The sequence below is a fragment of the Dipodomys merriami genome, unplaced genomic scaffold (assembly GCF_024711535.1).
Source record: "Dipodomys merriami isolate MVZ:Mamm:240054 unplaced genomic scaffold, mDipMer1.0.p SCAF_31, whole genome shotgun sequence".
Classification (NCBI taxonomy): Eukaryota; Metazoa; Chordata; class Mammalia; order Rodentia; family Heteromyidae; genus Dipodomys; species Dipodomys merriami.
In genome coordinates this window covers 6,668,857-6,685,000 of record NW_027204604.1, presented here as the reverse complement: position 1 = coordinate 6,685,000, position 16,144 = coordinate 6,668,857, and the positions used below count along the sequence as shown (strand labels likewise).

General features: G+C 41.3%; 1 protein-coding gene across 1 annotated transcript in view; it reads left to right on the top strand.

Annotated features, from left to right (window-relative positions):
- The window catches only part of Hhat (hedgehog acyltransferase), a 233,025-nt gene that overhangs the window by 67,248 nt on the left and 149,633 nt on the right, over nt 1-16,144 (top strand). The window contains exon 8 of the mRNA XM_070041440.1: nt 12,694-12,844. Coding sequence (XP_069897541.1) covers nt 12,694-12,844 — 151 coding nt within the window. The remainder of the gene's footprint in view (nt 1-12,693; nt 12,845-16,144) is intronic.

Below are 16,144 nucleotides of genomic sequence, written 5' to 3'. Positions count from 1 at the left end.
GCTAGCACTCTACCACTTGAGCCATACCTGCATTCCCTGTGTTGGTTATTATCAGCATAGAGTCTTGCTTATGCCCAGGCTAACCTGGACTATGGTCCTCCTATTTGTGCTTCCTCTTATTGCTCAGATGATGGGCATATGCTATTGTGTTCAGCCATTATGCTTCACATAAAACTTGGGATGATAGGGGCCCTCCATCATACCACTGTTGGTGGCAGTGGAGTCTTGTGAACTTCTGTTTGATCGGACCTTGAACAGCAATCCCCTGATCTCAGCATCCCAAGGAGCTAGAATTGAAGGCTTAATCCACTGGTTACATTGGTTACACTGGTTACATTCTTCCTGGGTCTGTCTTTGTACTCTTAAATTCAAAGAATTCTTGGAAATGTAGTATGTTTAAGAGGGCGCATGGTTCCATGAACCAAATCAAGACTCTGGTAGTCAGGAAGCAAATGCATATGTACAGGCAGGTGGCAGGGTCAGCCACACTAAATACAATTATCTGGCCCACGAATATTTCAATGAAGAATGAGACAGATTTACAGGGCATGGATTTCCATCTGCTAAGAAACAGACACTTACCAATAGATATGGGGTTAATATATTTGATACCACTGTAGAAAATTAAAAATGACTTGTATTTGTAACTATGAATATAAATGACTGTACGTTCTCTTAGAAAATTCTGTAGACTGAAGGAAAATAAACCAATGGTCAGCTGTGTCCTTTGCAAACTTACCCGTAGTCAAGTCATTCCTTACCTTTAGTCAAGTAATCCAACATTGCTACTTACCCTTAGTTAAATAATACAACATTGCCAGGGGAGGCATTTCTTGCTCATTAAAGTAAACCACAGCTGGGTACTGATGGCTCACACCTGTAATCCTAGCTACTCAGGTAACTGAGATCTGAGGACCATGGTTCAAAGCTAAGCCAGGCAGGGAGGTTGGTGAGACTTGTTGTTGTTGTTGTTGTTGTTGTAGGTCATGGGGCTTGAACTCTGGGCCTGGGTGCTGTCCCTGCGCTCTTCAGTTCAAGGCTAGCACTCTTACCACTTGAGCCACAGCGCCACTTCCAGCTTTTTCTGCTTAAGTGGTGCTGAGGAATCGAATCCAAGGCCTCATGCATGCGAGGCAAGTGCTCTACCACTGAGCCACTTCCCCAGCCAAACACCCTGTCTTTATATGACATTTTTCTAAATCTTCATTCCTGATTATATTCCTTCTTGCCCATTGTTTACCCCAGAGCTAACTCATCCACAATGTGATGGCCTTTTGCTTTCTCATGGATAGTGTTTGTCGATGAGTGTGTGTATGCATGGATGCCTTCTCTGAGTATATATGTCTAGATTGGTTTGCATGCTGTGTAGATACTCAATGAGCAGACTTACAAGAAGCCAAGAACATATTGTTTTGTCCCAAATGTGGTGCCATCTGTCTACTTGAAGCTTTTGTCAGGGATGGAAGAGATAATGGCGAGGTGACTAATGTTGGGACAAGGTTTTCTCTCATTGTTTGAGGTGATTTCTTTGTGGCATGACTTTGCCCTGGGCCGCACTCTCTTGTAGGATAGACATTTGGAAATAAGGAAAGTTAGTGCCTTCTGGAATCCAGTGGCCAGATGTTCATCGTCAAGTGAGTGACGACTAAGAGAAACACCATTGAGACAGTGCCTGGCAGTGTTCCCCAGGCAGCAAACACTTCTGCACACACACTTCCGAAGCCAGAGCAGGATGTTAATATTAAGACTACCTTGTTCTACTCTTAATCTTATCGTGCATACTTAGGACAAGGAAATAGAGTCATTCCTGTCAACAGGCCCCTAAGATAAGTAATTTGAGTTAATTTGTAGCGTTTACAATTACACTTAGCTTTCCAATAATCCCATCTCCTATGGCATTCTCCTCAGTGATGTTCCCACGAATACTATGTGATTTCCTTTGAGCTAACATTCTCCAGGGAAAATGATTAGTTAAGGTGTGTTAACAGTTCTTATTGAAGTTATAGCTTTGTAATAATGGGGCAGAACTCACTTCATGCAATCAAATTTGATTATATGAAAATGTAATTAGTCTTGAGTCATGTGTTGTATCAACTATTTCCTTCCAGCATTTTATTTTTATTAGGTGCTCTGTCTCACTCAAAATCATGGGAATAACTTAAAGAAAATCAAGACCGGGGCTTCTATTATGCTAACAACTCACTTCCCTTTTTATAGAACTTCAAACAAAAACCATCAATGCCATATGCTGCTCTGCTCATTACTCTCCTTTCTGTTTCCAGCCACGTTGGAGTCAGCTCTGTTGCAAATATTATGGACTATAGATTCTAGTTGCCTTGGAGGCAATAATTTTCATTCTAAAGTGGTTAGTTAGCATTCTGGTATTATTGATCTCTGTCCATGAGCTAGACTGATGTACACCTGCCCACACAGATCTTTCCTTGGGGTGCTGATGAATCAAGTTCCTGATCTATAAAACTGAGGACCAGCAAGGGCTTGGCTGAGGTGGCTTGAGGGGATTTTTCTGAAAGGCTAATAGCCTTGATTAGTGGCTCCTGTAGAATTAGCATAGCTTTGCGATCGTGGGGTGATCGTAGTTTAGTTCAATGCTTTCCTGATTGGAGTATTTATTTTCCAGTTGGGGATTGAACTCAGGGTCTGAGCACTTACCCTGGACTCTTGTCTTTGAGGCTAGCACTCTACCATTTGAACCACTGCTCTGCTTCCATCTTTTTCAGTGTTTAATTGGAGATAGAGTCTCAGAGACTTTTCTGCCCAGGCTGGCTTCAAACCTTGTTCCTTAGATCTCAGCCTCCTGAGTAGCTAGGATTACAGGCATGAGCTACTGGCACTTGGTTTGATTGGATATTTTTAAATGTAGTGAGAGAGTGTGTGTGTGTGTGTGTGTGTGTGTGTGTGTGTGTGTGTGTGTGTGTGTGTGTGTGTGTGTGTGTGTGTGTGTGTGTGTGTGTGTTAGTGGTTCAGGATATATATACAGGAAAGGGCCAGGAGGTGGCAGTAAAAACTAAAAGCTAGTCATTAAACAAAATGAGCTTGAAATAAGACAAAATTTCATTAGCTTAACATTGAGCTTCTCACGGGCAATTTAGAGTTTTCACATGGGGATCATTGTGGGGTTTTTTGTGTGTGGTTTCTCTTTCTTTCTTTTCCTTTCTTTCTTTCTTTCTTTCTTTCTTTCTTTCTTTCTTTCTTTCTTTCTTTCTTTCTTTCTTTCTTTCTTTCATTCTTTCATTCTTTCTTTTTTTTTGTGCTGATCCTGGCACTTTGAACTCCGGGCCTGGGCACTGTCCCTTCTTTTTCACTCACGACTACACAACTTCATTTCTGGCTTTTTGGTGGTTAATTGGAAATATGAGTCTCATGGATTTTCCTGCATGAGTTGGCTTTGAACCAAGATCATCAGATCTCAGCCTCCTGAGTAGCCAGGATTACAGGTATGAGCCACCAATATCTAGCTAGAATACATTAAAAAAAAAGATACAGATTTTAGATGAGATTGCCATTCTGTTTGAGCAGATGGGGTCTCCCAGCCCCTTAATTTGCAGGAACAATGGACTGATGCTGTTCCCTGGTCTCAGCAGAAACCAGGGCCTGGGTGCTGTCCCTGAACTTTTGTGTTCAAGGACAGTGCTCTACACAGCTCCATTTCTGGCTTTTTGGTAGTTAACTTGGGATCAGAGTCTCATGGACTTTTCTGCCTGGGCTGGCTTTGAACTAGCTTCCTGTGAAGCTAGGATGACAAACCTAAGCCCCTGGTACTAGTCATGAAAGAGGACTTTGCTAAAGGTTTGGGGGACTACTCAAACAACTTACAAATGGGGACTGCACTTCCTGGGTACCTCAGTCTGGGCTCTCATTTTCCATATCCATCTGCTTTTTTTGCCTTTCTCTTTTTATTAACAAAACACATCTCAAATTTCTGCATTTTTTTTTTTTTTTTTTGCCAGTCATGGGGCCTGAATGCTGGGTCTGGGCGCTGTCCCTAAGCTCTTCAGCTCAAGGCTAGCACTCTAACACTGGAGCCACAGCACCACTTCCGGCTTTTTCTGTTTATGTGGTGCTGAGGAATCGAACCCAGGGCCTCATGCTTGCAAGGCATGTACTCTACCACTGAGCTACCTTCCCAGCCCCACATCTCAAATTTCTTATCATCTAATCTTGCTAAAACACACACATACACACACACACACACACACAATCTCATCACCTGTTTGACTTCTGTAAAGTCTTGCTTCTTTGCATGACTGATCCTTCCTTCCTTCCTTCCTTCCTTCCTTCCTTCCTTCCTTCCTTCCTTCCTTCCTTCCTCCCTTCCTCCCTTCCTGCCTTCCTGCCTTCCTGCCTTCCTGCCTTCCTGCCTTCCTTCCTCCCTTCCTCCCTTCCTCCCTTCCTCCCTTCCTGCCTTCCTTCCTTCCTTCCTTCCTTCCTTCCTTCCTTCCTTCCTTCCTTCCTTCCTTCCTTCCTTCCTTCCTTCCTTTTTTTGTTTTTTGTCAGTTGTGAGGCTTGAACTCTGGGTTTGGGCACTGTCCCTGAGCTCTTCAGCTCAAGGCTAGTGCTCTACCAACTTGAGCCACAGCACCATTTCCAGTTTTCTGGTGTTTAATTGGAGATAAGAGTCTCACAGACTTTCCTGCCTGGGCTGGCTTTGAACCACTTAGATCTCAGCCTCCTGAGTATCTAGGATTACAGGTGTGAGCCACCGGTGCCCAGCTGGATCCTGTCTTTCTTTCTTGTTACCCTGGCCAGGCTCCTGTGTCTGCCTACCCATGTCTTCCACTGTACTGGGCTGTTTCACACCTTCGTGCTTTACATGGATTTTATCTAGGAAAGTCATTTAAAAAATTGCCTTTTAGAAAACTGAAAGAATTAGAATTCACCTTAGGCTTTTATTCCCCCCGGGTGCAGCAATGATCAACTCATGGCCAATTGTCTTTCATCTGTATTCTCTCCTGAATTGTTTTGAAGCTAATGCTAGACCTCTTATTGTTATCCATAAATATTTCAGCAGTATCACTAAAGGATAAGAACTCCGATTTTCTTCTGAACTCCATAAGAAGGCAAAACACAGCAGACTGGAATCAGACTCTGATTTCACAAGGGATTAAGGGAGCAAAGGCGATGACTTAACAGTTTCTCTCTATAAGAGTTCAAAAAGATCACATTCCTTGAGTTCATTATTGAATGGCATTTCTCCGCAGTCAACCCCTGGTAAAACCAGGTCTGTAAGATAATGAGGACAAAAGAGAACTTTGGCAAGGGGTTAAGAGTGAGTGAGGAGCCAGCGCTGGTGGGTCATACTTGTAATTCTAGTGACTTTAGGAGGCTGAGATCTGAGGATCACAGTGTGAAGCTAGCCCAGGTAGGAAAGTCTTTGAGTTTCTTACCTACAATTAACTGGCAAAAAGCTGAAAGTGTGGCTTAAGTGATAGAGCACCATGCTTGAGTAAAAAGCCAAGTGAGGGCATAAGGTCCTGAGTTTGAGCCCCAGTACTGGTGCATGTATGCACACGCACACACACACGCACGCACGCACGCACGCACCTGAGAGGAGGTATGAGGCTGGCAAGTTATATCTTCCCTGATAGAGGTAAAACAAAAGCTTTGTGGAATGTTCATTTGAGTCTCTTTGAAAGTCCAGCCTGTTCACTGGTTGAGGTTTAGAAATCCATATCCTAAGTGTAAAGTAGACAGAGGGGTTTCCGGCTCAGTAATTCGACACTAGCTGTTATCGAGATAATGTTGGTGCACCTATCTAATTGGTAATGAGATGTTAATGAAGACAACCATTTGCTTTTCCTTACCTGACAACATCCCCTAGAGGGGAAAGGGGAGGGACATTTGGCAGCTGATCATTGTTTTGTAAAGTAGGGGCACACACCCATGTCAGACAGCACAGGACTCCTTTCTTCCCCATCCTTTTGAGAAGTGAAACATCCTAAGCCTTGTTCAGACAGGGTGAAAGCCAATTAATTTTTATAAATTCGCTCCTGTTCCTGAGGTTATTTAAAATGAATGTAGTATGAACCCAAAGCGACTCTGGGATTTACTACTGTGGAGCCTAGCTCTTCAATCACAGATATTCCATGTGGCATGAGGATAATTTCACGAACAGTGCCCACAGCTTGCAGAATGGAGGAGTGGCCTGCTTGACATGGCGCTGTAAAGAGTATAGAATGTACCACGGTTATGTAGCAAGCACCAGCTATTCCCTGCTGGCTCTTCTTCTCCTCCCAGTGTCTCTCTCAGGATACTCTGATGGTCGCTTCCTCTCTAACCCATTACTTGATATGTAGATGATTTCTTTTTTTTTTTTTTTGGTCCAGTTGTGGGGCCTGAACTCTGGGCCTGGGCGCTGTCCCACAACTCTTCAGCTCAAGGCTAGCGCTCTAACCACTTGAGCCACAGCGCCACTTCCGGCTTTTTTTCTTTTTGCTTATGTGGTGCTGAGGAATTGAACCCAGGGCCTCATGCATGCAAGGCAAGAGCTCTACCACTGAGCCACCTTCCCAGCCCTGTAGATGATTTCTTAGATACATAAAATAGGTCTTCCTTCCTTCTCTCCCCTCCTGTCCTCTCTCTCTCCCTCCTTCTTTCCTTCCTTTCTCTCTCTTCCTCCCTTCTCCTCTCTCTCTCTCCTTTCCTCTTTCCTTCTTTGATGGCACTGGAGTTTGAACTCAGGGCCTTATGCTTAGTAGGCAGGTACTCTACTACTTACACCCTTAACCCTTTTTGCCTTTGTTATTTTTCAAATATGCATTTATGCCCATGTCAGCCTGTACTATGACCATTCTACTGGTACTTCCTGCTTTCCTGGGGTGACAGGTGGCACCACCATGCCTAGATTTTATTGGTTAAGATGGGATCTTGCAAACTTTTTGCCCAGGCTGTCTTCCATCTGCAGTCCTTCCCTCTCCACATCGCAAGTAGCTAGGATTACAGGCATGCGACACTGGTGCCTGGCTGTGCTTTCTTTTTCTGCATGAAGTAGCCCTGTTAGCTTTGTCTAAGAGCTCCCTGGCTGCCCTGTCATCTGGCCTGACTCACACTGGCTCAGTTCCATGTCTGCTCTGGGAGTTGGTGTGGCTATAGTAAATGAGGTGACTTAGAGGCGGTACACCCAAGTTCACATTGCAGCTCTGAGACTCATTAGTGTGTGATCTTGGATGACTTTTGACACCTTTGTGTATTCAAGTTTCTACCTGCAAACCAGGGGGTAGTTATAGTACTTACCATAGAGAGTTAGTTTTGAGAATTTAATGTGCTGTTGCATACTGCTTGGCATATCGAAACTTTTTTTGTTGTTGTTTCTTTGTTTTTGAGACAATCTCATTATGTAACCCACGCTAGCCTTGAACTGGTGATCCTCCTGCTTCAGCTTCCATGGTGCTGAGACTGCACTACCTCACCTGGCTGGAGGTAGTCTTAATCAGTAGCTAGTCTCAATATGCTCTAAAACTAGATTGCTGTTGAACTTGTCCAGACAACGGAGAGTATACATACAAAAAAGTTGTAAAGAAAATACAACGGAAATATATCTCTTATGTAGTTTAAGAATGAAAAGATCACGGATGCTGTTGGATCCCCCTTGGGGTAACTCCCCTGATTGCATTTTCATCTTCCTCTCTACACCATCGTCACTCTCTTGAATTGACATAATGAAATGATGGATTTAGATGGGGCCTTAACCAAAGGTAGAGTTTAAACTGACAAAACAGAGGACATGGGGTGGGAGGCTGTAAGTAGAGGAATGAGCGTAGGCCAAGAGGCAGCAAAGGGTATAAATTATCAAGGAATCCAGTGCGTATGGAAAGTCAGGGGAGGAAAATTGGATTGGGGCTGGCTTTTTCTTTCCCACCTCTTCACCTCTCAGTGGAAATCTCTAGCCACTTATCCGAGAATCAAAGCTGAGAAGAAAATGATAAGTCATATAGAAGCCAATCTCCAGCTGCTTTATGTCAATTAAAACTGTAATGGGATAATATTAAAAGAGAGACAAATGGTTTTTTGTAGCACATGTAACTAAATGAGAGTGCAGTGGAGGAACTTAGCGTGGTCTCTGTGCAAGGATGGCCTGTCAATTCACAAAGCACTCGCTTTTTGCTGAACCTGTTCTTCAGAGGTTTGCCATTAGGGTTTTTCTTCAGATAATGTGTCCCTACCTAGAATTACAAACTTGCAAATACTTTTCAAACTTTGGAAGTTCTAAAAACAGATTAATATGGTGTTCATTCATCTGTGTTCCCTTCCTAATTGTTTTGAGTTTTTCCTTTGAATTATTAAGCAAGGTAGATAAATATAGAAAATTTACTACTCCAGTGTGAATGAAATGAAGGTTTATGAGTGGGAAACAAATCAAATCATTTAAGTAGTTCAGTTTGATTTGGATATATGGTTACCAAGGCAAGTTTGTCTTTTGCTTATTTTTTTTGAAATGATTCATTTTGATAAAAACTATTGGGCCCACCAGTATTTCAATATGGTAGGACAGGAGCAATCTCACTCTGTTTTATATGACACATGCTCTTGTGTAGGTTGCATTTAAATCTTGCCTTGTGTTGAAGTGGTGATTTTTTTTGTTATATTGCAGTGTTATATTGGATTACTTAGCTCTTCTCTTGTCTAATATATCAAAGGAATGTCTTATACAATTTCATATTCATATATACACACACAAAGAGAGAGTGAGAGCAAGCGTGTGTGAGAGAGAATGAGAGTTCATGGGTGGGTAGACTGAGCACCTAGGTATGTTTATCTGGGAAGGACTGAGCTCCAGAAAGTTCAGTTAAGGCCTTTTCCCCCCTTCCTTATCTTCCTAGGACTCTATAGAACTTAACATTCATCTCTTTCTGTCATGAAAATCTGTTCTGTTTCTAGTTTTGGAAGGAGCAAGCTATATTCTGTTTTGGACAAGTTGAGTTTGAAGAACTAAGAATTGGAGGTGGTTTATGGGTTGACTGAGTTCAACCTGTATTTAGTAACTTCAAGGCAATAGCAAATGCTATTTCTCTTGACTCCTCCTTACCCCCCTTGGAATACAAAGTTCCAAACCCACAGAAGACTCTTATTTGGTAGCCTGAGTTTCATTAGTGATTGGATTCTCTAAGCCGACAATAGACCATTACTGCATTTCCAGAGGCACTGTGATACTGGATCTCCATACTGTTGCTCATTCAGTTTCTTTTCAAGTAAGCATTGATCAGGCATCAGCTACATGTCAGATGTTAGCTTCTGAGGACTCCAAAGATATAAGAAATAACTCCCCAACAATCTTCAGGGCTCTTGGTCTAGTAGGATAACCATACATGTGTAGAACCATCATCGGAAGTAAAAGCCATGGAACAGGTCCTAAAGAATAAATTGTATTCAATTTTAAGAGGCAGCAGGTGATTGCACAGCTAACATTTTTGTTCCTTCAAGCTTTTGCTGAAATATTTTCATCTTAGGGAAGTCTGCCCTAACTCCTGTTTTAAAATACACTAGTATTTGACATTCAGTACTTTAATTAATTAATTAATTAATTTTGTTGCCAGTACCTGGCTTTCTTGCTTGGAGCTGGCACTGTACCATTTGAACCATACCTCCAGGCCACCATTTTCCAGGCTAATTGAGATAGTGTCTTGTGGATTTTCTGCAAGAGCTGGCTTCAAGCCGTGATTGTTCAGATCTCAGCTTCTTGGGCAGCTAAGATTACAAGTGTAAGCCACTAGTGGCCTGCCCATCCCAACATTTCTGAGTTTCCTTAACTCTGACAATTATTCAGACACAGCCAACTGAGATAGAGGACTGGAAAAGGAAAAGTGACTTTTGCTAGATGCAATCCGCATGACAGCACCAGTATCTATGAATGTATGCTAAGCACCTAGAGCCATGCCTGTGAAACTACAGAATGCGTAATTGGTAAATGTCTGAGAATCTGTGTTCATGTTGTTTCTTGTTCCCATGGTGTGAGGGTTAATCCCACTTAGATTTTCCTTCTCTTTTCACTCTAATGTTCTATGGGAAGGGGCCATGTTCGATAAAAATATTGAATGAATAAGACAAGGCCACATTTGAACTGGAATCTGAAGGGTAAATAAGATTTTGCTAAGAAAAGGAGGAGCTGGACACAAAGGCTGAATTAACAAACTACATGGCAAAAGAATAGAATAAATGAAACCAGAATGGAATTGATCAGAAGCCCTGAGGGTACATGGTGTCCCATTTGATCTGAGCTCAAGTCTATTTCTTTATTTTTATTTTTATTTATTTACTTATTTATTTAGTCAGTTGTGGGGCCTGAAGTCTGGGTCTGGGTGCTGTCCCTCAGCTCTTCAGCTCAAGGCTATCACTCTATTACTTGAACCATAACACCACTTCCAGCTTTTTCTGCGTATGTGGTGCTGAGGAATCAAACCTAGGGCCTTATGCATGCAAGGCAAGCGCTCTACCACTGAGCTGCCTTCCCAGCCCCTATTTCTTTATTTTTTACATAACTTTTTAATTGTTTTTATAAAGGTGATGTACAAAGGGGTTACAATTACATAAGTCAAGTACATTTCTTTTTGGTCAATGTCACCCTGTCTCTTGCTGTCAAGTCTATTTGCTAGACTATAGCTAGTTATCTCAGTTTAGTGCATGCTTGTTGAATGAATGAATGTCAAGTATGTGAACCTATGTGTGGATTTGGGGAGGGAAAGGGGCTAGGATAGGTAGGCTTGAGTGTAATTCTTTCTGCTTGAGAGATAATATTTTAGATAAAAACTCAGCAAAAAAAATTTTTTTTTTGTCAGTCATGGGTTTTGAACTCTGGGCCTGGGCACTGTCCCTTAGCTCTTCAGCTCAAGGCAAGTGCTCTACCACTTGAGCCACAGCACCACTTCTGGTTTTCTGGTCATTAATTGGAGATCAGAGTCTCACGGACTTTCCTGCCCCGGCTGGCTTTGAATTGCAATCCTCAGATCTCAGCCTCCTGAGTAGTTAGGATTACAGGCGTGAGCCACCAGTGCCCGGCTAGCAATTTTTAAAGTAATGAAGTATAATCAGATTTTTAAACTTGTTTTTAACTTTTATTAATTGTTATTATAAAGGTGATATACAGAGCGCTTAATTCTTTTTCTCTCCCCCAGTTTTTCCCTCCCATCCCCACTCAAAAGTTGTATAGTTTATTTTCATCATTGTACTCTGTTGCATTTGTTCACCCTTTGTCCCTCATAATCAGATTTTGTATTTTTGAACCTGACAAGAGCTTGCTCAGTTTATTTATATCAAATAACTTTCAATCAGGGTAGAGTCATTTATATTCTGATGCTATTTTCTTGTCAGTTGTATGCCTGAGAGGCTGTAGCAAAATTTGTAGGGTCAACTTTGCAACCTTAGACTAAATCTTACAAAGAGAGGCGCTGTTTAGGTCGAGGGGGAAAGAAGAATGAGATGTGTATCTTTCCTGGGATGATGACAATCAGTAGCAAAGCAGTATAGCAGTTAATCCCTCAGATGCCAACCCAAGGGAGAAAGAGTAACATAGAAAATTTACAATTTAAGTATTATTGTGCAAGCTGGGTGCTGGTGGCTCACGACTGTAATTTTAGCTATTTAGGAGCCTGAGATCTGAGGATTGTGGTTCAAAACCATATGAGGTATCAAAGTCTGTGAGACTCTTATCTTGTAATTAATTGACCAAAAGCCTGAAGTGGAGGTGTGGCTCAACTAGTAGAGTGCCAAAGATAAGGGACAGTACCCAGGCCTTTAGTTCAAGCTCCAGTGTTGGCACAAAAATCAGGTAATTTTTCCTCTATGTTTGTGGAGCAGTTATTACAATTTCAAGGAAAAATCAATTTCAACCTTCTGTATTTCAAGGGGAGAGGGTTAGATGAATGGAGAGGTGGGGGGAGAATGCAGTCAAGAATTCATTGCATATCCTACAAAATTAAGGATGTAAGGAAGGGATGGCAGGAGGGATGTGTGACAGCAATCAAGATGCATTGTTTGTAAACTGCTTCGTAAATGGCAACTCCTGTGTACAACTACTTAGAGATAATATAAAGGAAATATTCAGTAACACATATATAGAGCGTTGGTAGGATATTTTGCATATGTGTGCTTTCTTATATTCTCCATCTATATTGGAGTAAAAGATCTCTTCATTACCTTCAATTAGATTTAGCCATAGAGTATGCATTAAACTCTTAAAGAAAATAATTTCTTTTAGCCCAGCTCATGTATCATTTAATACAAAGATGAAAATTCTGGACAAATGACTCACAAGCCTGTAGACTCAGCCTTTTTTGATTTTAATATTTGCGTTTCAGACATGACAACTGAGCAATATTTAGTGTCAAAAATAGAAGCATCATTTGCAAAGAAATGGAAAAAAAATCATGTTAAGTGAAGTAAGTCAGGCCCAGTGATAGAGGAAGTATGCTTTCTCTCATATGTGGAATCTAGAATTAATTAAGAAAGAAAGAAGTAGACATGGGATATTTTTAGTTAACACATAAGCATATTAACTAAAACATGGTAGATTCAAGGGAGAACTAAAATGGTGGAATTCCTTAGAAAGGCTCACATTCCAAAAAAAAGAGAAAATTACCAGCAAATGGGAGAGAGGTTTGAGGATTGGAACAAGGGCTTCTGGGCTGTTGAAGACGGAGCGTCCTCTTGTTTGTGTGTCTGATGGGTTCCTTTGCCTTTCAGGAGGACTGGCACTGGCTCAAGTGCTCTTCTTCTACGTGAAGTACCTAGTCCTCTTTGGCATCCCAGCTCTGCTCATGCGTCTGGATGGAATCAAGCCACCTCCTCTCCCTCGCTGCGTGAGCACTATGTTCAGCTTCACAGGCATGTGGAGGTCAGTCGCTTGGCCTATCTATCTATCTATCTATCTTTAAATAAGTCATTTATTGTAAAAATACTGTACAGAGGGGTTACAGTTACATGAGTAAGGTTCAGTTCCCATTGAGCATTGTTACCTCTTCCTTTGTTTTTCCCCTACCATCCCTTCCCTCCCCACCTCCCCAACTTCTCCCTCCCCACTCCCACAAGTTGTAAAGTTCATTTTCAACATAGTGTCTTGTATATCTCATTGTTACAATGGGTCAATCTGTATCCCTATTTAAGCATTTTGTATTTTCCCTTCTTCTCCCCAAATTAGAAAAGTGTATATACAAGATGCAGTGCACCAGAATCAAATACAGTGAAAGCAGGAGTTATACCATGGGGGAAGAACATACAAAAGAAACAAGAAATCACATAATACATTATAAGTATGTTAAAAACAATAGCAAGAAAGAAAAAACCACTATGTCCCTGTCTTGGGGTTCATTTCACTTAACATCATCTTACAAGGTCATATGCACATACCTTTTGATCTTTTCTGCTTGTCCTAGACATATACTAGTTATTGCAAATAAGGGAAACCATGGGACCTATGTTTCTTTGGGCCTGGCTTACTTCACTTAATATAATTTTTTCAATGTCTTTCCATTTCCTAACAAGTGGGGTGATGGGTTTATGAAAGCCTTTCTAGGATGACCAGTGATTTGCTTGCTTTCAGAGAGCTAGGCTTCCATTCTTTCTCTGCTCTTACAGAAGCCACATTATAGTACTTCCATTTCCTTATCCTCCTAAGAGGATAACAATGTATGCTCCTGGGAACCTCTCCAAATTGTCATGAGGCTGTGAATTACAGGCAAGAGAAGAAGGTATCTGGGTGCAATGCGCAAAGGGTTGTGTTTGAAGTAGTTTTTTTGCTAGGAATACGCTGTTATGATTGATTATTTTATCGCTTTCTGTTTTCCTGGAAAATGACATCTGTGTGTGAGACTATTGATTTGAAAACACATCTCAGTATGTAGCACAAGCCAAAGGTGCCGGGTGCTAGTTCTCTTATCAGATGTGGGGCATTTTAAATTTGTTTCAGTTTTCTTATCTCTGCAGTAATAGTAACAAGATTAATAGCATTACCTATCTCCAAAGGTTGTTTTGAAGAATAAATAAACTTATGCATTGAGAGCAGCTGGCACACAGCAGATACTCCACAGACATTTGCTTTTACTTTTATATTATTCTTGTGCTCAGTTGCACACACATAGGTTTTTTTTTTCTGTTTATGACTTTGTCCCATACCCTTATAGTTGGCTTGGAATCTTTGGCCCCAAAGACCCCTTATCCCTCACCCCTGTTATTTCTTTTTCACTTAGCTATAGATTCTTTTTTGTTTTTTTTTAAATGTATATTTTTTATTGTAAAGATACTATACAGTGGGGTTACAGTTACATGAGTAAGGTAATGAGTACATTTCCTCTCAAGCATTGTTACCCCCTCCTTTGTTTTTCCCTAACCATCCCTTCCCTCCCCACCTCCCCAACTCCTCCCTCCTTCCCCTACCCCCAAGTTGTAAAGTTCGTTTTTAACATAGTGTCTTGTATATCTCATTGTTACAATGGGTCAACCTGTATCCTTGTTTCAGCATTTTGTTATTTCCCTTCCAAATGTATATATAAGATGCTGGGTACCAGAATTAAATATAGTGAAAACAGGGGTTAGACCATGAGGGGAGAACATAGGAAAGAAGATAATATTCCTGCTGCTAGCAATGAGTCTTGCAAGGGTCTAGGCAATCAGGGTGGTTCCATGCTTCCTCCCACAGTGTCTGGACCAGGCTTAAGGCAGTCAGCCTAGGATGCCCTTTGGTTTGTGCGACTTAAAGGAAGACATTTGACTTTCTTTAAGAAAGGATGCCTTAAGACTTAAAGAGAAGCTTCTCTGAAGAAGAAAGAAGGATGTCCAATAGACACATGAAGAAATGTTCAACATCCCTAGCCATAAAAGAAATGCAAATCAAAACAACATTGAGATATCACCTCACTCCAGTTAGAACAGCAAAAATCAAGAACTCTAACAACAACAGATGCTGGAGGGGATGTGGACAGAAAGGAACCTTACTTCATTGTTGGTGGGAATGTAAACTTGTTCAACCACTTTGGAAAGCAGTATGGAGGTTCCTCAAAAGACTTCACATAGATCTCCCCTATGATCCAGCAATCCCACTTTTGGGCATTTACCCAAATGTTTACAAACAAGACCACACTAAAGCTACCAGCACAACTATGTTTATTGCAGCATTATTTACCATAGCTAAGATATGGAACCAACCCAGATGCCCCTCAGTAGATGAATGGATCAAGAAAATGTGGTATATATACACAATGGAATTCTATGCCTCCATCAGAAAGAATGACATTTCCCCATTTGTTAGGAAATGGAAAGGCTTGGAAAAAATTATATTAAGTGAAGTAAGCCAGGCCCAAAGAAGCATAGGTCCCATGGTTTCCCTTATTTGCAATATCTAGTATAGGTATGAGTCAAGCAGAAAAGGTCAGATAATGTGATGTTAGGAAAATGAACCCTTAAATATGTATTTTAATGTTTTCGTTTCTTTCATGCATATGTTTCTAACGCATTTATAAGATTATCTCTTTGTTGCTTTGTATGTCCCTCCCCCACAGTGTAACCCCCGCTTTCACTATATTTGATGTCAGTATAACATGTGGAGGAGATGGGGGCAAACAAGTCGTTTAAGGATTCAGGTGGACCTGTTGCAACAATGAGAAGTACAAAATGTCATGTCAAAACCAGCTTTACAATGTCGGTGGGGGGGAGGGGGGTATAATTGGGTGGGGGGAGGGGGGAGGCTGGGAAGGGAGGTGAAGGGTAAACAAAGGAGGAGGCTGCAATGCTTGGTAAGAAATGTATGCATTATCCTGCCCATGTAATTGTAGCCCCTCTGTACAGTATGTTCTCAAATAAAATAAAATAATATTAAAAAAATTAAAAAAAAAAAGAAAGGATGCCTTAACTAATGGGGTGTCTAGGATAATCTTACCAGACAAGTAGAAAAGGTCAAAAGCTATGAACATATGACTATATAAGATAGTGCTAAGCAAAATGAACCCCAAGATAGGGATACACGAGGTTTCATCTTTGTTGCTATTGTTTTTAATGTACTATGTGAATTTTTTTTGTCAGTCATGGGTTTTGAACTCTGGCCCTGGGTGCTGTCTCTGAGCTCTTCAGCTCAAGGCTAGTGCTCTACTACTTGAGCCACAGAGCCACTTCTGCTTTTCTGGTTGTTAATTGGAGAGTTCCC